Source organism: Pan troglodytes, chromosome 8, assembly GCF_028858775.2.
Source record: "Pan troglodytes isolate AG18354 chromosome 8, NHGRI_mPanTro3-v2.0_pri, whole genome shotgun sequence".
Taxonomy (NCBI): Eukaryota; Metazoa; Chordata; class Mammalia; order Primates; family Hominidae; genus Pan; species Pan troglodytes.
In genome coordinates, this window is record NC_072406.2 from 58,152,200 (window position 1) to 58,179,019 (window position 26,820).

Below are 26,820 nucleotides of genomic sequence, written 5' to 3' on the forward strand. Positions count from 1 at the left end.
TTCTATTATTTGGAATAGTTTCAGAAGGAATGGTACCAGTCCCACTTTGTACCTCTGGTAGAATTCGGCTGTGAATTCGTCCTGTCCTGGGCTTTTTTGGTTGGTAGGCTATTAATTCCTGCCTCAATTTCAGAACTTGTTATTGGTCTATTCAGGGATTCAACTTCTTCCTGGTTTAGTCTTGGGAGGGTGTATGTGTCCAGGAATTTATCCATTTCTTCTAGATTTTCTAGTTTATTTGCATAGAGATATTTATAATATTCTCTGATGATAGTTCGTATTTCTGTGGGATCAGTGGTGATATCCCCTTTATCATTTTTATTATGTCTATTTGACTCTTCTCTCTTTTCTTCTTTATTAGTCTGGCTAGCAGTCTATCCATTTTGTTAATCTTTTCAAAAAACCAGCTCCTGGATTCATTAATTTTTTAAAAGGGTTTTTATGTGTGTCTCTTTCTCTTTTGCTTTCACTTCTCTAGTTCTTTCAATTGTGATGTTAGGGTGTTGATTTTAGATCTTTCCCACTCTGATATGGGCATTTAGTGTTAAAATTTCCCTCTTAACACTGCTTTATCTGTGTTCCAGAGATTCTAGTACATTGTCTCTTTGTTCTCATTGGTTTCAAAGAAGTTCTTTATTTCTGCCTTAATTTCATTATTTACCCAGTAGGCATTCCAGAGCAGATTGTTCAGTTTCCATGTGCTGTGTGGTTTTGAGTCAGTTTCTTAATCCGCAGTTCTAATTTGATTCCACTGTGGTCTGAGAGGCTGTTTGTTATTATTTCCATTGTTTTGCATTTGCTGAGGAGTGTTTTACTTCCAATTATGTGGTTGATTTTAGAATAAGTGCTATGTGTTGCTGAGAAGAATGTATATTCTGTTGATTTGGACTGGAGAGTTCTGTAGATGCCTATTAGGTCTGCTTGGTCCAGAGCTGAGTTCCTCAATACCCTTGTAAATTTTCTGTCTTGTTGATCTGTCTAATATTGTTAGTAGGGTGTTAAAGTCTCCCACTATTATTGTGTGGGAGTCTAAGTCTCTTTGTAGTCTCTAAGAACTTGTTTTATGAATCTGGGTGCTTCTGTATTGGGTGCATATATATTTAGGATAGTTAGCTCTTCTTGTTGCATTGATCCCTTTACCATTATATAATGTCCTTCTTTGTCTCTTTTGATCTTTGTTGGCTTAAAGTCTGTTTTATCAGAGACTAGGATTGCAACCATGCTTTTTTCTTTCTATTTGCTTGGTAAATATTCCTCCATCCCTTTATTTTGAGCCTCTATCCCTTTATTCTGAGCCTATGTGTGTCTTTGCACATGAGATGGGTCTCCTGAATACACAACACTGATGGGTCTGGACTCTTTATCCAATTTGCCAGCATGTGTCTTTTAATTAGGGCATTTAGCCCATATACATTATTGTTATGTTTGAATTTGATCCTGTCATTATGATGCTAGCTGGTTATTTTGCACATTAGTTGATGTAGTTTCTTCATAGAGTCATTGGTCTTTATATTTTGCTGTGTTTTTGCAGTGGCTGGTAGTGGTTTTTCCTTTCCATATTTAGTGCTTCCTTCAGGAGCTTTTGTAAGGCCTGCCTTATGGTGTCGCCTCATGGTGACAAAAATCTCTCAGCATTTGCTTGTCTGTAAAGGATTTTATTTCTCCTTCTTTTATGAAGCTTAGTTTGGCTGGTGATGAAATTCTGACTTGAAAATTCTTTTCTTTGAGAATGTCGAATATTGGCCCCCACTCTTTTCTGGCTTGTAGGGTTTCTACAGAGAGATCTGCTGTTAGTCTGATGGACTTCCCTTTGTGAATAACCTGACCTTTCTCTCTCTGACATTTAACATCTTTTCCTTCATTTCAACCTTGGAGAATCTGATGATTATATGTCTTGGGGTTGCTCTTCTCGAGGAGTATCTTAGTGGTGTTCTCTGTATTTTCTGAATTTGAATGTTGGGTTTTCTTGCTAGGTTGGGGAAGTTCTCCCAGATAATGTCCTGAAATGTGTTTTCCAACTTGGTTCCATTCTCCCCATCAGTTTCAGTTACCCCAATCAATCTTAGGTTTGGTCTTTTCACATAGTCTCATATTTCATGGAAGGTTTGTTCATTCCTTTTCATTCTCTTTTCTCTAACCTTGTCTTCATACCTTATCTCAGTAAGTTGATCTTCAATCTCTGATATCCTTTCTTCTGCTTGATTGATTCAGCTATTGACACTTGTGTATACTTCACTAAGTTATCATGCTGTGTTTTTCAGCTCCATCAGGTCATTTATGTTCTTCTCCACACTGGTTATTTTAGTTAGCAGTTCCTGTAACCTTTTATCAAGGTTCTTAGCTTCCTTGCATTGGGTTAGAACATGCTCTTTTAGCTCAGAGGAGTTTTTTATTACCCACCTTTTGAAGCCTACTTCTGTCAATTCATCACATTTATTCTGCATCCAGTTTTGTGCCCTTTCTGGAGAGGAGTTGCGATCATTTGGAAGAGAAGAGGCATTCTGGTTTTTGGAATTTTCAGCATATTTGCGCTGATTTTTCCTCATCTTTGTGGGTTTATCTGCCTTTGATCTTTGAGGCTGATGACCTTCGGATGGGGGTTTTGCGTGGGGGTCGTTTTAGTTGATATTAATGATAATGCTGTCTGTTTGTTAGTTTTTCTTCCAACAGTCAGGCCCCTCTTCTGCAGGTCTGCTGAAGTTTGCTGGGGGTCCACTCCAGACCAATTGCAGTGGAGGCTGCAGAACAGCAAAGATTGCTCCCTGTTCCTTCCTCTGGAAGCTTCCTCCCAGAGGGGCACCAGCCTGATGCCAGCCAGAGTTCTCCTGTATGAGATGTCTGTCAACCCCTGTTGGAAGGTCTTTCCCAGTCAGGAGGCATGGGGGTCAAGTACCCATTTGAGTAGTCAGTCTGTCCATTAGTAGAGCTCAAGCACTGTGCTGGGTGAATCCTCCTTGTGAATCTGGGTGAATCTGCTCTCTTCAGAGCCAGCAGGCAGGAACATTTAAGTCGGCTGGAGCTGCACCCACAGCTGCTCCTTCCCCCAGATGCTCTGTCCCAGGGAAATGGGAGTTTTATCTATAAGCCCGTGACTGGAGCTGTTGCCCTTCTTTCAGAGATGCCCTGCCCAGTGAGGAGGAATCTAGAGAGGCAGTCTGGCCACAGCCTCTTTGCTGGGCTGTGGGGAGTTCTGCCCACTCCCAACTTCCCAGCCTCCTTAGCACTGTCAGGGGAAAATCACCTGCTCAAGCCTCAGTAATGGCAGACGCCCCTCCCCATACCAAGCTCAGTCATCCCAGGTTGACTTCAGACTGCTGCGCTAGCAACAAGAATTGCAAGCCAGTGGTTCTTAGCTTGCTGGACTTCATGACAGTGGGACCCACTGAGCGAGACCACTTGGCTCCCTGGCTTCAGCTCCCTTTCCAGGGGAGTGAACGGTTCTGTCTTGCTGGCATTCCAGGTGCCACTGGGGTATAAAAATAAAATAAAACTCCTGCAGCTAGCTTAGTGTCTGCCCAAAGAGCTGCCCAGTTTTGTGCTTGAAACCCAAAGCCCTGGCGCTGTAGGCACATGACGGAGTATCCTGGTATGTGGATTGCAAAACCCATGCAAAAAGTGTAGTATCTGGGCTGGATAACACAGTGCCTCAGCTTCCCTTGGCTGTAGGAGGGAGGGCCCTGGCTCCTTGTGCTTCCCGGGTGGGGCTATGCCTCACCCTGCTTCTTTCTGCTAGCCCTCTGTGGGCTGCACCCACTGCCTAACCAGCCCCATGAGATGAAGAGGGTACCTCAGTTGGAAATGCAGAAATCACCCACCTTCTATGTTGGTCTGCTGGAAGCTGCAGACCGGAGCTCTTCCTATTTGGCTATCTTGCCAGATCCTCCAAAATGCAACACTCTTTATGTCTTTCTTTTTATATTCATCATCATAAGTGCAAGTCTGTTTAATTAGATTACCAGCTTTGTAAGAATGTCAATCACGTCTTATATTTCTATTTTGCTGAATTACTAATGCTCTCTTAAACTCTCAATGCATGTCTAAGTCTTTTTTACTTTTCAAATCCATTGTAAAATATAGAAAATGTAAAAAATGATAAGAAACTAAGATGAGTAACACTATAAACTCTCTTCATTACATGTTGAAAACCTCTGAGTAATCATACAGAGTCATTGGTGCTGGTTTTCAAAGCTATGTTTATTGGAAAGTGAGACCACTGAGGGTTTCAACATGTTATTTGGGACTCAGAATTCACTTAAAAGAGATTAAACTGTCTGTAAGAATCTACGTGCCAAAGCTACAGTCAGCTACAATTCATCAAATACTTGAGTCAATGAGCTTCTGATGAATGATAATGAGAATACCGGATGAAGAACCATCCCATCTAAATCAAATATCAAACTCTACTCTCAGCTTCACACACATATCAAATGATATGTTTCTATTCAATTCCAAGATACAACTAAACATTCACATCTTAGTTCTGTCATCTTTAATGGATCATGATAAAGATAATGGATTTTCCAGTGCAGTTTTGTAATAGCATGGAGCACAAGCACAAGACCTGTCTTTATTAGACACAGAGGATTCGTTCACCCAGTTTTATCTGAAACAATGGAAGGATAATAATGCCTTATTACAATGCCATTTAACTTATTAGAGCTGACTCATGGCAGCTGTCCTCGCTCCAGGCCAATTAGGTAGGTCAGACACTCAGGATCTGAAGTGTTAGTAAGAAGAAAAGACAAAAGCAGAAACAACAGTTTGCATTAAAATCAAACTATTTTTGAAGTCCAAGTGGCTCCAGAGGAAACAGCTGAGGTAAGATAATGGGGGTAGAAGGTTTCCTAAAGGCCAGTGGTCACCTTAAAACAAAGCTTCAGTCTGACAACCCTTCAGGGGCTGTGGGGTCCACAGTTCTGCCTAACTTTTTAGACCCACACAGCTGAATTCTAGGTGTGATTTTAGAATTTACACCCTGAGTGTTGTACATAAAAAGGAAAACGTTTGATATGGCTATGAGTTGAAAACACAAGGAACACTTTTCTCCTCCTAGGCCCTGCGTTTCTCTGCCAACTCAGCACTGACACCACCTTGGAGTCAGACCAAGAGATCTGGTGTCTCAGAGGCTGGTGGGTCACACCTACCGCAATCCCCCCATCACCCAGTCTCGGGGAACCAGCACTCCCAGCTCATCCATGCACAGGTTCTGCTGGGTTAGAAGAAACAAGTCTATTTACCTCCCAGTCCAGAAACTTGCTCATTAGACTCCACTAAAACTGCAGTCTCCAAGGACAAAAACTTCAGAAGACACAAGTTAATTTCTGAAGAAAGGGAAAAGCTTCCTGAGGGCTGCTTTGACCTCCTTGTTTCTCAAAGTATAGATGAGGGGGTTGAGGGTAGGACTCAGCACAGTGTACAGCAGGCCAGCCAACTTGCTCTTCCCTGCCCTGTAGCCGGAGACCGGGCTTATGTAGGCGTAGAAGACAGCGGTGTAATACATGCACACCACGGTGAGGTGGGAAGAGCAGGTGGAGAAGGCTTTCTGCCTCCCCCAGGCAGTCTTCACCTTCAGGATGCTGGAGATGATGAAGCCATAGGACGCGATGGTCATCAGGAAGTTCACTATGCCGTAGAAAGCATCCGCCAGGACAATCATGACACTGTTGACGTAGGTGGAGCTGCAGGAGAGAAGCAGCAGGGGAGGGACCTCGCAGAAGAAATGGATAATGACATTGGGGCCACAGAAATCCAAGCCCAGCATCAGCCCCGTGTGGATGGCCGTGTTGACAGCGCAGAGCAGCCACACAGCTGTGGCCAGCCCGCTGCAGAACACCTTGCTCATCATGCTGCTGTAATGCAGCGGGTGGCAGATGGCTGCGTACCGGTCATAGGCCATGACCGTGAGGAGCAGCAGCTCTGAGGATGCAGCCCACGTGAGGAAATAGAGCTGGGCCATGCAGCCCCCGTAGGAGATGGTGCTCTCTTCCGACACCAGACCCGCCAGCGCCTTGGGCATGATGGAAGAGGTGCAGATAATGTCCATAGTAGCCAAGTTGAATAAGAAAAAGTACATAGGAGTGTGGAGCCCAGGGTTGAAGGTGATGACCAAGATGATGAGAACATTACCTGTGAGGGCCCCAGAGTAGAGGAAGAGGAAACAGCTGAATAAGAACACCCGGTATTCTGGGTGCTCCGAAAAGCCCTGCAGGATGAACTCGGTTACCAATGTCTGGTTACTCATCATCCTTGGGCTGGGATGGGTTTCTGGGACTATCAGGTGACTCTCCATCCACAGCTTCATGTGATTTCAGAGCTAGAGAGATAAACAAGAGGTGTCCTGAGGAAGGCTGCTCCCGTGTTTCTTCCACACCTCACATCACGGCATGAAAGATAGAGATGCATTAGGGCATGTTGATTAAGATAAACACCCCAATATTACAATAGAAAAAAGGCATGAACACTCAGTTTATAAAAAATAAATACAGTTGGCCAGTTAAACTCATGAAGCATCATTCAACCTCAAACAAATGCAAATTAAATCCATAATCTAGTCTTCATCATCCATGATCTGGCAAAGTTAGAAAAGCATGATATTAACTAGCATTAGAATGGCTGCAAAGATGCAGGCCTTTTAAAATATGTATTCCATTTGAGCCGGAACTTTCTCTTCCAGAAATGTATCCTAAGGAATAATAAAAAGCATCCTGAAGGTGTCAGAGCAGCACTATTTATAATAGTGGAAATTTAAAACAATCTATACCCTTAAACGTGAGTATATTATGGTATATTGATATAACATAAATGCTGTGTAATTATCAAAGTAATGCTTTGGAAGTGTTTTACTGATGCTTTTAAAAGGAGAATGACACTTTGGGAGGCCGAGGCAGGCAGATCGCTTGAAGCCAGGAATTCAAGACCAGCCTGTCCAAAATGGTGAAACCCTTTCTCTACTAAAAATACAAAAATTAACCTGACATGGTGGTGGTGGATGTCTGTAATCCCAGCTACTTGGAAGGCTGAGGCAGGAGAATTGCTTGAACCTGGGAGGCAAGGTTTCGGTGAGCTGAGACCACGATGCTGCACTCTAGCCTGGGCGACAGAGTGAGACTGTCTCAAAAAAAATTGTTTTAATTTTTAAAAAAAGGAGAGAATGAAAAAAAATTTAAAATAATGTGTACAATAGGATCTCATTTTTTAAAAAAAATAAAAAAAGGAGATTTGTTTCCACTGAAATTGAGGATAGTGAAAAATTTAAAATAAAAATAAAATGTAAAAGCATGTTTGTATATGCACCTGTAGGAAAAACACTGGTGAGTGCTAGACCAGACCTTGAACAGTGATTGTTTTCACTTTTTTAATTTTTGCTGGTCTGTATTTTCTACTTTTTCTATAAAATGACCTTTCTAAAAGGCAGATGTATCACACAGAATCCTCCTTACAACCGTTCTTCCATGGCTTCCCATTGCCAAAAGAATAAATGCTCCCAGCAACTTTTCCTGGATCCACCTCCTCTCCAGCCTTTCTTCCCACTCATCTTAAAGCCAGAACTCCAGCCATGCCCTGCACTCACAGACTGGCTGATGCACCAAGCCATTCCAGGATTTCTTGGTTTTGTTCTTCCCACTCCCTGAGCCAGGAATGCCCTTTTTCTCATGAACCAGGGCCATAATCAGCCCCCTCTTTCTGAGCATCCCTTCCCTGGGGAGAAAGTACCACTCTTTCCTTTGTGTTCCCTCTGATACTGACTTCTATCCTAGTACACAATACACGTCACTCCTTGATCAGGTTACTGGACTGTGCCCTAAAAGATTAACACATATGCCCGTTTATCTCTGGACATCCCTTCTTGGCACCCAGCCCCCTGCCTATCAGGCAGTGCATAGACACTCAAATATGTGTGTTTAAATAATGCTAAAGAATAGGCTAGTATGAATAACAGCAGAATGACTTATATTCTTAAGTTACTGCACATTCTGTACAGCTCAAGATAAAATCAGCATAGTGCACATTTGGTTTTTCCCTTTCAACTCTTTATTCATTAAAAGTTAAGGAAGAGGCTGGGCATGGTGACTCACGCCTGTAATCCCAGCACTTTGGGAGGCCGAGGCGGGTGGATCACAAGGTCAGGAGATCTAGACCTTCCTGGCTAACACGGTGAAACCCCGTCTCTACTAAAAATACAAAAATTAGCCGGGCGTGGTGGCGGGCGCCTGTAGTCCCAGCTACTCTGGAGGCTGAGGCAGGAGAATGGCGTGAACCCGGGAGGCGGAGCTTGCAGTGAGCCGAGATCGCGCCACTGCACTCCAGCCTGGGTGACAGAGCGAGACTCCGTCTCAAAAAAAAAAAAAAAGTTAACGAAGGTATTCATTTTAAAAATGAACATTTGGAAGATGTCCATTTTAAATATGTTCATTTTAATTATGTTTTTGTCAAGATTCAAGAAGTGTATTTACCACTAAAATATTAAAAGGTTTACACAAAATGACCAAACATCGTCTCCAGCTCAGGTCATATCACCTTTTAATAAGGTAAAAACTGTTTTTTGAATAGGCAAGCATAAAATCCCTATGACTCAGAGCAATAAGGCTATATTAGCGTGGGGTATGATCAGAATCAATGGAAATGATGGTGTTCCATCTGTGTATCTTCCCAGCAACAAGGTGTCAGAACAGCTCAATAACTTGAGTGGAAGTAATAAATACAATATGCTTTAGCTGATTTCATTATTGTTTGGGACAAAAAGAGTGAATAATTACTTTCGCTGAGTGTGAGTTGTGGATCTGAAGAAATAACTGTAACTTTATTTGCTCTTATGATGGCCCAGTGAGTGACTCCTCTTTAACTCCAGGGACAGAATTGGATTTTCTCCATCAATGTCCCAGTGTGAGGTTTCTGCACTTCCCACTGATGTCCTCCTCCCTAGAATTCTAGCCACCAGATTTCTCCAGCCATCATGAAATCATGGTGCACTCCACAGTGCATATTACAAACGCACCAGAGTCAGCACAGCTGCAGCTGTACCTGGGAGATGGAAAACGCATCCATCACTGAACACCTACCAAGCAGCAGTGTGCAGAGTCTGTCACGCATCCTTCCTGGAGCAAGAAAACCTATTACGAAGGAAACCTTAAACACAATCTCTCTCTTAGCTCCACAATGAGATTAGAAAAACAACAGCGCTGCAATACAAATGGATGTTTTGAACAGGTGCTGAGCACAAGGAAATTTCAACAAATGTATTCACATTCAAGGAGCAAATTAGCCCTCAGGTAATTACCCACTTATTGTGATTGGGTGGGAACAGGAGGACAGTCTTCTCAACCAACTGGTCAATAATGAGATCAAAGAATCAGGGCTCCAATCCTCTTTCCATGAGAATGACCATAAGATTTCTTTACAGCCTCAGCCAGTCATTTCTTCTGAAAAATAACAAAGACCTTGCTCCCTTGAGTTTCATAGGGCATTTGCTTCAATTCTCAGCAAGCATTACAAGAGTATTACTAAGGGTGTGAGGCAAAATAACACAATTTCAGGTAATAAATGGCACGTTTAAACACATACTGCATTCAGACAACACGATGACATCTCACCAACAGGCCAACAGGATATTTGAACAGTGGTTATTTTCCACATTTATCAAACCCTTGGGCACTCAAGCTTCTGAAGGGGGAAAAAAGGCATCTTGGATTACATTTATCACTTTAAAGAAATAACAATAATAGTCCTCAAAATCTCTGAAATTAAAACGGTAATTTCATTGAGTATTTTCTAAAGACAAATTATATTTTACATAAAATACAATTTACTTGTAGTGAGATTATATCTTTGTTCCAATTTATTGTTCATAGTTTCATAAACAGAAAATTTAAAAGATTTAATTAATAATGGAGAACTTGACTCATTTCATTATTTTTATCTCTAAAGCTGTTCAATGATTTTCACAGACACCATATTAATCTAATGTCCTTTTATTGTATATGAAGGTAGGCATTTCTATTGTAGACATGCTTCAAGAACAGAAAACTAAAAATCAGAACATGCCAGAATCGCATATGTTCAGGGTCAAATCTGAAAGACATTTTGAAGATAACTTTGTCCAACCTATTGATTTGGAAAGTCATAAATGTATCTAAATAACTTACCCTGGTCACACAGAGTATTAGTGACACAGCTAGTATCTAGGCTCAAGGCTGTGGGACTACAGTCCAGAATTCATTGCTGTGTAATTTGTTGGTTGCCTCCATAAATCCAGCCCCATCAAATGTCAAAGAAAAGCCATGAAAAAGAAAAATCAACCAATAATTTATACAACCGTATTTAAGGCTGGGGTGTGGAATGCAAACCCTAAACTCTCAGCCACATTTGGCATCCCACTTACCCTATTGTTTTGTTACTGATCAAATGGTAATAACACATATTCAAATGTTACTGACTCTGGATCAACTCAACAAAAACCATTAAGTCTTTTATATAAGCAAATTAAGCAGACAGAGTTATGAGTAGAACTTTTCCCATTTTTTAAATGTCACTCAATCACCATCCTCAGGACAATCATAATTACCTTTAAAAAAATGATTTCACCTTTGTGGAGTGAACAGACTTTATGTATAGCTGTCCTCTCTCTGCCAAGCACAACTGAGGGTAGAAACATGGTGACATTGAGGCAGTGTGCAACCTGTGATAAGATCAGTCTGAACAGGACTGTTCAGGACTGAACAAGGTTTCCTTCCCATATTTAAGATGGTCTTGCCAATAATTTGTGACTCATCTTTAGCAACATTTGTCACTGCCTGTGGGAGACACTAGGGAGAGCTGTTCACAACTATTACTCTAAGTGGACCCTGAAGGAGCAATTAAATTAAGTGCTTCTTTACTGGGGACTAGCCTGTCATCGGGGTTCACAGAAAGGCCAATTCAGATTTCTAATCCAAATGTGTAGAAAAGGGTGTGGGCCCAAGTGGGGGAGGAGGGACAGCAGGACACATTCTCTGTCCCAGCTCACAGAATCTGGGTCAGGGCAGACCCAGACTCAGGTGCTCAGAACGTGTCCACACCTGGGGACTGGAGAAAGACTGTCAGGCAGGCAAGTAGCATTTCTGGACTGCTATCCATGGAAGGTGAGGCATGGAGCAAATGTTTCCATGCTTCTCTGTATAAACCACTCTTTCTAACAGAGCTGGCCTCTCCCTGTCCCTCATAAACAGCTTGGATCTTATTTATCCCTGCTTGATCTCATTTCATCCAAATCCCACCCAGATCTAACTCTATCTCCCCTACCAAACCTTCCCTGACTCCCTGGAAGAAAAGGACCACTCTGTCTGCTGAGTCTCTGTCCCATTCAGGGGTTCTCCACCAGGCTCTGGAGGCAATAACATGGGCTTCAGAGTCTTTCCAGACCTGGGGTAAAATCTCTGAAAGTTACTGGTCATGTGACTTTGGGTGACTGCGCTTAACCTCTCCAGGACTCAATTATAATAATGAAAAGCCTTATCGCCTTATCACAGTACCTAATACAGGAAAGGGGATTGGCAATATTTTATTTCCCTTCTCCCAATTCAGGATGTATGTAGATGTATGTTTTTTCTTCCATATTAGTCAGCAAGCAGAGAGCTGACTAAATATCGACGGGTTTACTATTAAAACGCACTTCAAACAGTTCTAATTTTACTAAGCAGCACTAAACTGAACAGTTCATTAATGGCTTTGAGACTTTACTCTGTTTCTTAAATAGCTGCAGAAACTTGTATAAGTCCGTAGTCTCTCTGAATCCCAATTTTTCAATATATAGAATGGGAATAATTATACCTACCTTCAGAATTTTTGCGGGGACTAAATAAGATGACGTATATGAATCCATTTTAGAAACCATGTTAGTTGTCATTATGAATGGGTCATCTATAGAAATAATTATTCCAAAAAATTCTGCCTTGGCAGTATTAAGCCCAAGCAGATTACCTTTATTTCAACAAAATAAAAGATCCATGAACAAGGAATTCCCTTCCTGTGATGTTAATAATATGCTACCATTCAGGAATAAATGTGTGTTAGGTTAAAAGCTAAACTGTTAACATGAAGAGACCTAAATATATAGTGGCTTCATTTTTTCTCTTTTGCTCAACAATCTGAAGATATACATAAGTTGTGGGGTAGCTTCCAGACTGATGGGGCAGTCTTGCTCCACCAAGTCATTAAAGGATTTAGGTTCCTCTCAAATCAATGATTCTTGATCTCCTACGTGATGATTCTCTTTACCATAAAAGTTGCCATAACCTCTACATTTTAGTTTGTAAAAAGGGACAATACAGAAAGCTCAAATAATGCAATTTATTTTAAGCAAGTGAGGCAGATATTGTGCACATAACTTCTGCTCATATTTTACAGCTCTGCTCATATTTTACAGGCAAAAGTTTAGTTACATTGCTTCACCTAGCTGCCAGGGAAGCTGGGAAATGTGGTCAAGCTGGAAAGATACATGTACAGGAAAAAGGGAGAATGGATTTTTGGATAAAAAACTAATAATTGCCACAAATATGCAAGAGAACTAGAGATAAGGAACTTAGGAATAAAGACTGGAAGTAAGAATGAATTGTATATGTTACTCCCGAGAACTGAGATTCGAGGAATAAAAAAAGGATGATTGTATACTTACACAAGAAAGAGGGCGGAAGTGAAAAGAAGAGGGTGAAAGAGGTAAACAGGCAATGAACAGTATTAAAAGTTAAAAGAGAAAATCAAGGACATGAATTAAAGAGTTATAATATCCTTACAAGGTATCCAGAAAGAGTCAAAAGTGGTGGAACCCTGAAAAATTATGCAGAACCCCAAAAGTTCCCATTTGATGGAGAAAAATGCTTTGCAGAGTTGTGGAATGACTGACTGAAAGAGAGTAGGATCTGTGCTGCGAGATGACTTGCTGGCCAAGGAAATGCTTGGAAACTTGGAAAAACTTAGGGATCTGGAGAATGTCATGAGGAGTCCTGCCTGGGCAATACCGCTGCTCAATTTTTCCAGGCCTATCCCCTAACTTCAGCAAGGACCAGCTATAAAACAATCCTTTTAATACTTTTTAGTTATTTCTATCACCCAGCTGTAGCCTTGGGTGCATTTCATATTTCTCAAGACATTCGCCTTCAATTTTCCCAACATATTATCTTGGGCTTGCATCTTACATGATTAAAAAGAGAAATACCATTGTATCAGAGCTCCTCAACTTCATTACTTCCCATCTCAATCTTTCTACATCTTTAACTTCAGTCTTGGTTGAGCTCCACCCTCTGTGCTTGTTCTTGAGAAACAAGCAAAAGAGCTAAGAAAGGCTTAGAGCAAACTGGTAAACATTGTTATTTTCTTTTAGGTATCCATATTGCGACAGGGTCTTGATATAATATCCATACTAGGTATAATTTGCATACCAGATATTCAAAGAAGTAGGAGAATATGGCCATAGTGAGAAAAATAAAATCAACTCAGAAATGACAAAAATAAGAGAACTAGTAGAGACATTAAAATAGTTGTGGTACAAAGAGAGGAACAATAAACACTGGGGCCTACTTGAAGTTGGAGGGTAGGAGAAGGGAGAGGAACAGAAAAACAACTATTGGGTACTAGGCTTAGTACCTGAGTGATGAAATAATATGTAACAAACTCCTGTGACACGAGTTTACCTACATAACAAACCTGCACATGTACCTCTGAACCTAAGGTAAAAGTTGTAATAAAATAAAATAGTTGTCATAACCATATTTCATATGCTCAAGAAGCTAGAGAAAAGACTTAGCATATCAAATAGAGACAAAGAAGATATAAAAAGATGAACAATTTCTAGAGATGAAAACTACAATGTCTGAAATTAATAATACATTGGATGAGATTAACAGTGGATTAGACATTGCAAAAAAATTAGCAAATTAGGAAAAAGTACAATAAACCTGCCCAAATGAAATAGAAATGGAAAAATAAACATAAGAACTGTAAATGAGCTGTAAGACAACTTCAAATAGCCTAATATACATATAATTAGACCCCATAAGGGCATGAGAAATGGGAGAAGAACAGAAAAAAATTTGAATGAATAATGGCTACAATTTTTCTAAATGTAATGAAAAATATAAACCTACAGACTTAATAAGCTCAATGAACCCCAAGCACAATAAATATGAAGAAACTCACACCAAGCCACATGATCAAAATCAATAATAAAAATAAAATCTTAAAAACAGGCAGAGTAAAAAGGCACATTAAGTACAAAGACACAAAGATAAGAATTACAGCAGAGTTTCTATACAATCAGTACAAGCAAGAAGACAGTAGAGAAACACTAAACAGTACTGAAAGAAAAAAACTGTCAATGTAGAATTTTACACTCACTAAAAATACCTTTTGAAAATGAAGAAAAAACATTTCACAAATATAAAAGTTAAAGGAATTCATCATCAGAAGATATGAACAACAAAAAAATGTTAAAGAAAACCCAGAGACCCACAGTGAGACACACTATAATCAAACTGTCAAAAGTCAAAGAAAGACAAAGAGACAATCTTGAAAGCAGCAAAAGAAAGTAACTTGTCATGTAAAAGGAAGCCTTTATAAAATTATCAGTGGATTTATCAACAGAAACCTTGCAGGCCAGAAGGCAGGGGGATAATATATTCAAAGAGCTGAAAGAAAAGAAAATTTCAACCAAAAATATTATATCCAGCAAAACCATCCTTCAAACGTAAAGGAAAAATCAGACTTTCCAGGATGAACAAAAACTAGGGAGTTCATTACCACTGGACCTGCTGTAGTATCTTGCAAGTTGAAACAAAAGGATGCTAAATAGTAACATGAAGTCTTATGAAAATATAAAGCTCTCCAGTAAAGATAAATATATGGACATATATAGAGACTGTACTATGCAGTTTTGGTACATAAATGCACTTTTAATTCTTGTATAGAATTTACAAGACAAAAGCTTAAAAATTATAAAACTGTGTTAATGAATACATTACATATGAAGATGTAACTTGTGACATAAGTAACCTAAGGTGAGGGTAGGAGCTTTGAAGAAATAGTTTTTGTACACAGTCGAAGTTATTCTGTTAACAGTTTAAAATAGCTTGTTAACACTTTAAGATGTTTTTTATAATTCTTATGGTAACCATAAAAAATCTATAGAATACACACAAAAGGAAACAGGAAGGGAATCAAAATGTCACCACAAAAAAAATCGACAACACCCAAAAGAGGTCAGTAAGAGAAGGAATAAAAAACAAAATTTACAAAACATACAGGAAACAACAAAATGGCAAGAGTAGGTCCTTCCCTATCAGTAATTACTTTAAATGTAAATGGATTAAACTCCTGAATCAAAAGATATAGACTGGAAAATGGATTTGTAAAAAGGATCCAACTTTATCCTGTCATTTAGGTCTAAGAAACAAATATGCTTAAAATGAAAAAAAGGAAAAGTAAATGCCATGCAAATGATAAATAAAAGCAAGCAGAAGTGACTATACTACTATCCAACAAAATAGACTTAAAGTCAAAAATAGTCACAAGACAAAAAAACGGATATTACATAACAAAAAGTCAATTCAGCAGAAAGATATAACAATTACAAATATATATACCTCTAATAGCAGAGCTCCTAAATATCTGAAGCAAACATTGACAGATCAGAGAGGAAACATAAACAGCATAATAATGGTAGGCGACTTCAATTCCTCACTTACAATAATGGCTAGAACAACAAGACAGAAGATCGATAAGGAAATAGAGTACTTGAACAACACTATAAATAGTGCTAACAAACATGTGCAGAACATTCCACCCAATAAAATAAGAATATGTATTTTTCTCAAGTGTACATGGAATATTCCCAAAGATAAATCACGTTATACCACAAAAAACTTGTAACAAATTTTAAAAGATTGAAATTATACGAAATATCTATTTTGATGAAAATGACATAAAACTAGACACCAGTAGCAGAAGGAAAACAAAAAATTCACAAATATGTGAAAATTAAACAACACAGTTTTCAACAAGCAATGGGTCAAAAAAGAAATCACAAGGGAAGTTAGAAAATATCTTGAGATAAAGGAAAATAAATATACAATGTACCAAAAAGTGTAAGATGCAGCAGAAGCAGTGCTAACAGAGAATTTTATAGCTATAAATATGTGCGTTATAAAAGGAAGAAAGTGGCTAGGCATGGTGGGTCATGCCTGCAATCCCAGCACTTTGACAGGCTGAGGCAGGAGAACTTCTGGAGGCCAGGAATTTGAGACCAGCCTGGGCAACAAAGCAAGACCCCATCTCCACAACTTAAAAAAAAAAAAAAAGAAGTAGAAGAAAGTTTGCAAATCAACAACCTAACTTTATACCTCAGGAAACTAGGAGAGAAAAAAAACTACACCCAAAGCTAGCAGAAGGAGCAAAATCCTAAAGATTAGATTAAATCAGAGATAAATGAAATATAGAATATAAAAACAATAGAAAAAAATCAACAAAACTAAGAGGTGGTTTTTGAAAACACCAACAAAATTAACAAATGTTTAGCTAGATTAACTAAGGAAAAAAGATTCAACTAATAAATCAGAAATAAAAAAGAGAACATTAGAACCCATGCCATAGAAATCAAAAGGATTATAAGAAAATACCATCAACAGTTAATTATATGTCAACAAATTGGATAATTTAGAAGTGCATAAATTTCTAGAAATATACAACCTAATAAGAGTGAATCATGAAGAAGTAGAAAATACGAACAGACTTATAACTACGAAGGAGATTAAACTGGTTCAAAAACCTCCAAACAAACAACAGCCCAGAACCGGATGACTACCAAACATTTAAGGAAGAATTAGAACCAATGTTTCTCAAAGTCATTTACAAAAATGAATATAAAAAACACTTCAAAGCTCATTATATGAGGCCAGTATTACCCTGATATCGAAGTCAAACAAAGACATTACATGAAAAGAAAACTACAGACCAATATTTGTGATGATCAGGTTGGCTTTATTCCTGGAATGCAAGAATGATAGAACATGTGGCAGGGTGTGCTGGCTCATGCCTGTAATCCCAGCACTTTGAAAGGCTGAGACAGGAGAATCCCTTGAACCCAGGAGGCAAATGTTGCAGTGAGCCGAGGTCATGCCACTGCACTCCAGCCAGAATGACAGAATGAGATTTCATCTCAAAAAAAAAGAATAATACAACATGGAAAAATCAATGTAATACACTATAGTAATAGAATAAAGGACAAAACAGCATGATCATTTATATTGATGTAGAAAAAATGTTTAACAAAATTTAACACCTTTTATCACGAAAACACTCAGCAAACTAGGAATAGAAGGAAAATAACATAATAAAGGCCATATGTGAAAAATCCACAGGTAACCTTACACTCAATGGTAAAAGATTCAAAGCTTTTCTTCTGGATTAGGAACAAGACAAGTATACTCTGTCTCTTCGCTTCTATTCAATATAGTATTTGAATTTCCAAGCAGAGCAATTAGGAAAAAGAAATTAAGCAAGAAAAGACATCCAAAGAATAAAAGAAAAAAGTAAAATTATCTCTGCTCACAGATGACTTGATCTTATATGCATAAAATCCTAGACTCCTGCATAAAATCTAGAAAACTATTAGATGCATATATGCATAAAATCCAGAAAACTGTTAGAACTATTAAACAAATTCTGGAAAGTTGCAGGATCCAAAATCGACACACAAAAATCAGTTGCCTTTCTATAAATTAACTATAAACAATCCAAAGGTAATTAAGAAAATAATTTAATTACAATACCATCAAAAATAGTAAAATACTTAGGAATAAACTTAGCCAGGGAAACAAAAGTTTTCAGTTTGTACACTGAAAACTACAAAAGAGTACTGAAAGAAGTCACAAATAAATGTAAAGACATTGGTATTCATGGATTGGAAGATTTAATGTTAAGATCTCCAAAATATCAGATGTATTCCCCAAATCTGTACAACTATTATATATTAATTTGAAAAGTCAATAGAACCCAAAGCAGTCTACAAATTATATGTAATCCCTATCAAAATCTAAGCTGCCTTTTTTGAAAAAAGAGAAAAATTTATCTAAATATTCATATATACTCTGACTAGACAATCTTGAAAACTAACTGAGTTGAAGGTCTCATGCTCCGTGATCTCAAAACATGTTACAAGACTACAGTAATTAAAACAGCATGACACTGGCTTAAAGAGAGACATATAGACCAATGGAATAGAATAAAGAACCCATTAAAAGAAAACTCCACATATATGGTCAAATAATATTTACAGCATTCCAGATCCGCTCAATGAGGGAAGAACATTCTCTTCAACAAACAGTGTTGGGAAACTTGGATATCCACACACAAAAGAGTGAAGTTGAAACTTTGTCTTACACCATATACAAGAATTAACTCAAAATGGATTTAAAACTTAAATGGAAGACCTAAAACTATAAAACTCTTAGAATAAGGGGAAAATCTTCATAACATTGGATTTGGCAATTATTTTTTAATATGACACCAAAAGTACAGACAACAAAAGAAAAAATAGACAATTGGGACTACATCAAACTTTTTAAAACTTTTATGCATTAAAGGACATAACAATGTTAAAAAAACTTGTGGATGGAAGAAAATATTAGTAAATTATATATCTGATAAGAGTTAATATCCAGAATATATAAATAATTTCTACAACACAATATTTAAAAATGAAATAATTTTAAAATGGCAAAAGGATTTGAATAGACATTTCTTTTAAAATTATATATGAATGGGCAAAAAACATAAGAAAAAATGCTCAGCATCCAAACTGGAAAGGAAATCATTAGAGAAATGTAAATCAAAACCACAATGTAATATCTCCTCCAAAAATTGAGTTGTTTACGATTAAGAAAAAGAAATATTAGATAGGATGCAGTTGATAGCAAACAGCTTAAAAGCAACGTGACCCCAGATACTAACTCAAAGCCACACGAAAAACAAAAAGCTTTGGCAAAGACATTTATTTATATTTTTATTTATGTATTTATTGAGGGTTTTGCTGTTTTGTTGTTGTTGTTGTTTACTGTTTTATTTTTGCTTTTTCAACTTTTATTTTAGATTCAGAGGGCACTTGTGCAAGTTTGTAACCTGGGTATATTGTGTGATGTTGAGGTTTGGGGTATGAATGGTCCCATTACCCAGATACTGAGAATAGTACTCAACAGTTTTTCAACACTTTCTCCCTTTCCTCCTTCACCACCCCAATAGTCCCCAGTGTCTATTGTTGCCATCTTTATGTCCATGAGTACCCACTGTTTACCTCCCCCTTATGAGTGAGAATATGTGGTATTTGATTTTCTGTTTCTGTATTTGTTTGCCTAGGATAATGGCCTCTAGCCAAATCCATGTTGCTGCAGATGACATGATTTTCTTCATTTTCTTTTATTTTTTATTTTTATTTATTTTTTTTATTATTATACTTTAAGTTTTAGGGTACATGTGCACAACGTGCAGGTCAGTTACATATGTATACATGTGCCATGTTGGTGTGCTGCACCCATTAACTCGTCATTTAGCATTAGGTATATCTCCTAATGCTATCCCTCCCCCAGCCCCCCACCCCACAACAGTGCCCAGTGTGTGATGTTCCCCCTCCTGTGTCCATGTGTTCTCATTGTTCAATTCCCACCTATGAGTGAGAACATGTGGTGTTTGGTTTTTTGTCCTTGCGATAGTTTGCTGAGAATGATGGTTTCCAGCTTCATCCATGTCCCTACAAAGGACATGAACTCATCATTTTTTATGGCTGCATAGTATTCCATGGTGCATATGTGCCACATTTTCTTAATCCAGTCTATCATTGTTGGACATTTGGGTTGGTTCCAAGTCTTTGCTATTGTGAATAGTGCCGCAATAAACATACGTGTGCATGTGTCTTTATAGCAGCATGATTTATAATCCTTTGGGTATATACCCAGTAATGGGATGGCTGGATCAAATGGTATTTCTAGTTCTAGATCCCTGAGGAATCGCCACACTGACTTCCACAATGGTTGAACTAGTTTACAGTCCCACCAACAGTGTAAAAGTGTTCCTATTTCTCCACATCCTCTCCAGCACCTGTTGTTTCCTGACTTTTTAATGATCGCCATTGTAACTGGTGTGAGATGGTATCTCATTGTGGTTTTGATTTGCATTTCTCTGATGGCCAGTGATGATGAGCATTTTTTCATGTGTTTTTTGGCTGCATAAATGTCTTATTTTGAGAAGTGTCTGTTCATATCCTTTGCCTACTTTTTGATGGGGTTGTTTGTTTTTTTCTTGTAAATTTGTTTGAGTTCATTGTAGATTCTGGATATTAGCCCTTTGTCAGATGAGTAGGTGCAAAAATTTTCTCCCATTCTGTAGGTTGCCTATTCACTCTGATGGTGGTTTCTTTTGCTGTGCTCTTTAGTTTAATTAGATCCCATTTGTCTATTTTGGCTTTTGTTGCCATTGCTTTTGGTGTTTTAGACATGAAGTCCTTGCCCATGCCTATGTCCTGAATGGTATTGCCTAGGTTTTCTTCTAAGGATTTTATGGTTTTAGGTCTGACATGTAAGTCTTTAATCCATCTTGAATTAATTTTTGTATAAGGTGTAAGGAAGGGATCCAGTTTCAGCTTTCTACATATGGCTAGCCAGTTTTCCCAGCACCATTTATTAAATAGGGAATCCTTTCCCCATTTCTTGTTTTTGCCAGGTTTGTCAAAGATCAGATAGTTGTAGATAAGTGGCATTAATTCTGAGGGCTCTGTTCTGTTCCATTGATCTATATCTCTGTTTTGGTACCAGTACCATGCTGTTTTGGTTACTGTAGCCTTGTAGTATAGTTTGAAGTCAGGTAGCGTGATGCCTCCAGCTCTGTTCTTTTGGCTTAGGATTGACTTGGCAATGCGGGCTCTTTTTTGGTTCCACATGAACTTTAAAGTAGTTTTTTCCAATTCTGTGAAGAAAGTCATTGGTAGCTTGATGGGGATGGCACTGAAGATTTTCTTCATTTTTATGACTGCATAGTATTCCATGGAGTATATGTACCACATTTTCTTTATCCAATTCACTGTTGGTGGGCACCTAGGTCAATTCCATGACTTTGCTGTTGTGAATAGTACTGCAATGAACATGTGAGTGCATGTGTCTTTTTGGAGGAATAATTTGTTCTCTTTTGGATATATACCCAGTAATGGGGTTGCTGGGCCAAATGGTAGTTCTGTTTTAAGTTCTTTGAGAAATATCCAAACTGCTTTCCACAGAGGCTGAACTAATTGACATTCCCACTGTCATGCATGAGCATTCCCTTTTCTCCTCAGCTCCACCAACATCTGTTGCTTTCTGACATTTTGATAATAGCCATTCTGATGTGTGAGATGGTAGCCCATTGGGGTTTCTTTTTTTTTTTAAGACAGAGTCTCACTCTGTCACCTAGGCTGTGGCACAATGTTGGCTCACTGCAACCTCTGCCTCCTGGGTTCAAGTGATTCTCCTACCTCAGCCTACTGAGAAGCTAGGGTTACAGGCACCTGCCACCACACCCAGCTAATTTTGGTATTTTTGGTAGAGACAGGGTTTGGCCATGTTGGCAAGGCTGGTCTCTAACTCCTGACCTCAGGTGATCTACCTGCCTCGGCTTCCCAAAGTGCTGGGATTGCACGTGTTAGCTACCATGGGTGGTTTTTGACTTGCATTTCTCTGATGATTAGTAATGATGATCCTTTTTTCATACATTGGTTGGCCACTTGTATGTCTTCTTTTGAGAAGTGTCTGTTCATATCTTTTGCCCATTTTTCAATGGGGTTGTTTTTTCCTTGTCCAGTTGTTTAAGTTATTTATAGATTCTGGATATTAGTCCTTTGTTGGGTGCATAATTTGCAAATATTTTATCTCATTCTGTAGGTTATCTATTTAATCTGTTGATAGTGTCTTTTCTTGTACAGAAGTTGTTCAGTTTAATTAGGTCTCACTTGTCAATTTCTGTTTTTGTTGTAATTGCTTTTGAGGGCTTAATCATAAATTCTTTCCCAAGGCCCATGTCCAGAATGGTGTTTCTGAGATTTTCTTCTGGGATTCTTTTACTTCAAGGTCTTATATTTAAATCTTTAATCCATCTTGAGTTAATTTTTGTATGTGGCAAAAGTTAGGTGTCTTGTTTTATTTTTCTGCATATGGCTAGTCAGCTATCCCAGGACCATTCATTCACTAGGGAGTCCTTTCCCCATTGTTTACTTTTGGCAACTTTGTCAAAGATTAGATGGCTGTAAGTGTGCAGATTTATTTCTCAGCTCTCTATTCTGTTCAACTGGTGTAAGTGTCTGTTTTTGTACCAGCACCATGCTGTTTTGGTTACTGTAGTCTTATTAGTATAGTTTGAAGCCAGGTAATGTGATGCCTCTGGCTTTGTTCTTTTTGCTTAGGATTGCTTTTTGGGCTCTCTGTTGTTGTTGTTCCATATGAATTTTAAAACACTTTTTTCCAATTCTATAAAAAAATGACATTGGTAGTTTGGTAATAATAGCGTTGAATCTGTAGATAGATTGCCTTGGGCAGTATGGCCATTTTAATGATATTGATTCTTCCAATCCCTGAGCATGGAATGTTTTTCCATTTATTTGTGTTCTCTCTGATTTCTTTTAGCAGCGTTTTATAGTTCTCCTTGTAGAGATCTTTCACCTCCTTGGTTAGCTGTATTCCTAAGTATTTTAATTTTTTGTGTCTATTGTAAGTGGGATTGCAGTCTTGATTTGGTTCTTAGCCTGAATGTTATTGGTTTATAGAAATACTACTAATTTTTGCACATTCATTTTGTATCCTGAAACGTCGCTGAAGTCATTTGTTTATTCCAGGAGGCTTTGTTGGAGTCTTTAGGGTTTTCTATGTATAGAATCATATCATCCACAAAGAGAGATACTTTTCTTTCTTCTTTTCCTATCTGGATGCCTTTTATTTATTTCTCTTGCCTGATTGCTTTGGATAGCACTTCCAGTACTATGTTGAAGAGGAATGGGGAGAGAGGGCACCCTTGTCTTATTCCTGTTCTGAAAAGGAAGGCTTCCAGTTTTTGCGTATTCAGTATGATGTAATTATTTGTCTATAATAGACAGTAGAAATGCATTTTTCTTTTTTCTTAACTCATTTTAAAAACAATTATATAAAATAACATGTATACAATATACTATTGGCCCTATAATATATACAATTCTATAATACATATATGCAATATATACAATTTTAATATGTGGGTGGTATGTATGCTAATAATAGCACCAATAATATTTTAAACAATGTATGTCTTTGTAACATTAATTGATATAATATAAATAACATAACCACAAAAGAGCAAGAGAATTAAGTTCTACATGAGTAACATTTCTACATATTACTGGAATTAAGCTAGTGTGAATCTGAAACTCATACTGATAAGATATATACAGAAAATCCTAGAGAAACCACTAAAAATAAAAATACAGTGATAAAATTATTAATAAAACTTAAATACTATATTAGAAAATATTAATTCAATGAAACAGAAAGAAGTAAAGACAAAACAGGAACAACAAAGACATGATACATATAAAAAACAAAAAAGCCGGGCGTGCGGTGGCTCACGCCTGTAATCCCAACACTTTGGGAGGCCGAGGTGGGCAGATCATGAGGTCAGGAGATCGAGACCATCTTGGCTAACACGGTGAAACCCAGTCTCCACTAAAAATACAAAAAAATAGCCACGAGTGGTGGTGGGCACCTGTAGTCTCAGCTACTTGGGAGGCTGAGGCAAGAGAATGGCCTGAAGCTGGGAGTTGGAGCTTGCAGTGAGCCGAGATCACACCACTGCACTCCAGTCTGGGTGACAGAGCAAGACTCTGTCTCAAAACAAAAACAAAAAATAACTAAAATGACAGACATAAATCCCACTAAAGAATAATATGCAGTGTGAATGGAATAAACAATGCAATCAAAAGGCAAAGGTGTTATATTGGATAAGAAAACATGAAGTATATATTGTCTGGAGAAAACACAATTTTGATTCGAAGACACAGAATGAAAGTAAAAGAACAGGAAAAATATATTATGCAAACAGCAACCACAAAAACACTGGAGTCAGTACACTGATATCAGACAAATAGACTTTAAAACAAAAATTGTTACTAGAGATAGAGTGGCCTTTTGTAATTATGAAGGAATCCATCCATTAGGAAGATATAACTGTTATCAACATATATGCACCTATATATATGAAGCACCAAAATAAATGAAACAAAAACAGACCTGAGAAAAGAAAGAAATAGACAAGTCAACCGAGTCAACAGAAATAGTCAAGGACTTCAATACTACACGTTCAAAAATGGATAGAACAGCTGGACGGATCAACAAGGAAAAAGAGGACTTGAGCAATACTACAAACCAAATAGAACTCAAGGACTATGGAACATTCTACTTAACAACAACAACAAAGTATACATTCATGTCAAGTGAGCATGGAACATTCTAGAAGATAGACCACATATTAGGCCATAAAACACACCTCAATAAATTTGAAGGATAGAAATAATGCAAAGTATGTTATTAACCACAATGGAATAAAATTAGAAATCAACAACAGGAAATTTGGGAAATTCACAAATATTTGGAAATTTAAAATGAAATTTCCACTCTAAAACAATTCATGAGTCAAAGAAGAAATCAAGACAGAAATTAGATAATATTTTTAGATGAATAATAATGAAGACAACATACCAAAACAATTGTGATACAGCTAAAGAAGTAATTAGAGTAATATCAACAGCTGTAAACACTTGTATTAAGAAAGTTCTTAAATCAATAACTTAAAATTCTACCTTAAGACACTTACAAAAAATATGAAACTAAATTTAAGTAAGCAGAAGGAAGGAAATAATGATAACAGCACAAATTAGTGAAATAATTTGATCCTTTGAAAAAAATCAATAAAATGGAAAAAACTTCAGTTTCATCAGGGAAAGAGGAGAGAAAACTCAAACTATAGAATCAGAAATAAAAGAAGAGACATTACTACTGACATTAAAGAAATAAAAAGGATTATAAAAGAATACCAAAAATAATTGTACACTGACAAATAAGATAATTTAAGTGAAATGAAAAAATTTCAAGAAAGACACAACTACCAAGACTGACTCAAGAAGAAACAGACAATCTGAATAGACCCAAAACAAATTAAGAGAATGAATCAGTAATCAAAAACTACCCAAAAAGAAAAGCAAATGGCTTCACTGGTGAATTCTACTAAACATTCGATAATACCAATTTTTCACACTCTTCCAACAAAAAGATGAGGAGGGTACACTTCTTGAACATTTTATGAAGCCACTATTTCCCTGACACAAAAACCAAATAAAGACATCACAGGAAAAGAAAACCATAGATCAATACCTCTTATCTTATGGGCACAAAAGTTCCCAAAAAAATACTAGCAAACCAAATCCAGCAATACATAGAAAGAATTATACACCATGATTACGTGGGATTTATCCCAAGGACACAAGGTTGGTTTCACATCCAAAAATCAGCTACCATAATACACCATTTCAATAGAAAAAAAATGACCAAACTCTCAACAGACACAGAAAAAAGTATTTGATAAATTAAATGCCCTTTCATAATTTTAAAAAATCAGCAAACTAAAATAAAAGGGAACTTTCTTAGCATGATAAAGGGCATATAGGAAAATCTCACAACTAAAATCATACTCAGTGGTAGAAAAACTGTAAGCTTTACTCCTAAAATCAGGAACAACACAAGGATGCCCATTTTCAACACTGACACTGGACATTGTACTAGAAGTCCTAGCCAGAGAAAAGAACATAGCCAAGAAAAAGACATAAGAGGCATACATGTTTAAAAAGAAGCAGCTAAATTACTTACATTTGCAGAAGGCATGATTCTGTTAATAGAAAATCCCAAAGGATGCACCAAAAAACTACTAGATTTAGTAAATTCAGTAAGGTTGCAGGGTACAATATCAGCACATAAAAATCAGTTGTCTTTCTAAACACTAGCAATGATGGGTATGGTAATCATTATTTGGCTGTAGTAATCACTTCATTGTGTATATTTATGTCAAAAGAAGTATATCAAACATCATGTGGATACCTTAACATATACAATTTTAAAAATTGTAAACCCTAAGTTATAGTAAATTGCAGCTATTTAGAGATGACTCAAAATGAAGAAGCTGTGGTTTAAAAAAAAATTACTGGCTGGGTGTCGTGGCTCACACCTGTAATCACAGCACTTTGGGAGGCCAAGGTGGGCAGATCATGAGGTCAAGAGATCGAGACCATGCTGGTCAACAAGGTGAAACTCCATCTCTACTAAAAATACAAAAATTAGCTGGGCGTGGTGGTGCACACCTGTAGTCCTAGCTACTCGAGAGGCTGAGGCAGGAGAATCACTTGAACCTGGGAGGTGGAGGTTGCAGTGAGCTGAGATCATGGCACTGCACTCCAGCCTGGCAACAGAACAAGACTCCATCTCAAAAGAAAAAACAATACTGAGAGTAAGCATTCCATTTAAATATAGAACCATCACTAGGCAGCTGTGGAATTTATGGTTACAGGACAGAATAAATACAGTAATATAAGACAAATGTCTAGAACTGAAATTACTGTGGCAAGGGATTTTAATAGATATTGGCTAACTGTCAACCAAGGAAGTATGTTCCACACCTATACCCATCTGTTTTGGTATTTCATCTCTGCTAAGTGAAAAATTATTTGTTTTGTTTTATATTTTACTTCTTTAATTAATGGGAAAG

At 37.6% G+C, this 26,820-nt stretch overlaps 1 protein-coding gene across 1 annotated transcript; it reads right to left on the reverse strand.

The window, feature by feature from the left end:
* Positions 1-5,246: 5,246 nt before the first annotated feature.
* OR13A1 (olfactory receptor family 13 subfamily A member 1) lies at positions 5,247-26,597 on the reverse strand. Its single transcript, XM_009458401.5, has 2 exons — positions 26,417-26,597; positions 5,247-6,313 (listed from the first exon to the last, which is right to left on the reverse strand). The coding sequence occupies exon 2, from the start codon at positions 6,299-6,301 to the stop codon at positions 5,315-5,317; it is 987 nt and encodes a 328-aa protein (XP_009456676.4). The 5' UTR covers positions 6,302-6,313; positions 26,417-26,597; the 3' UTR covers positions 5,247-5,314.
* Positions 26,598-26,820: the final 223 nt, after the last annotated feature.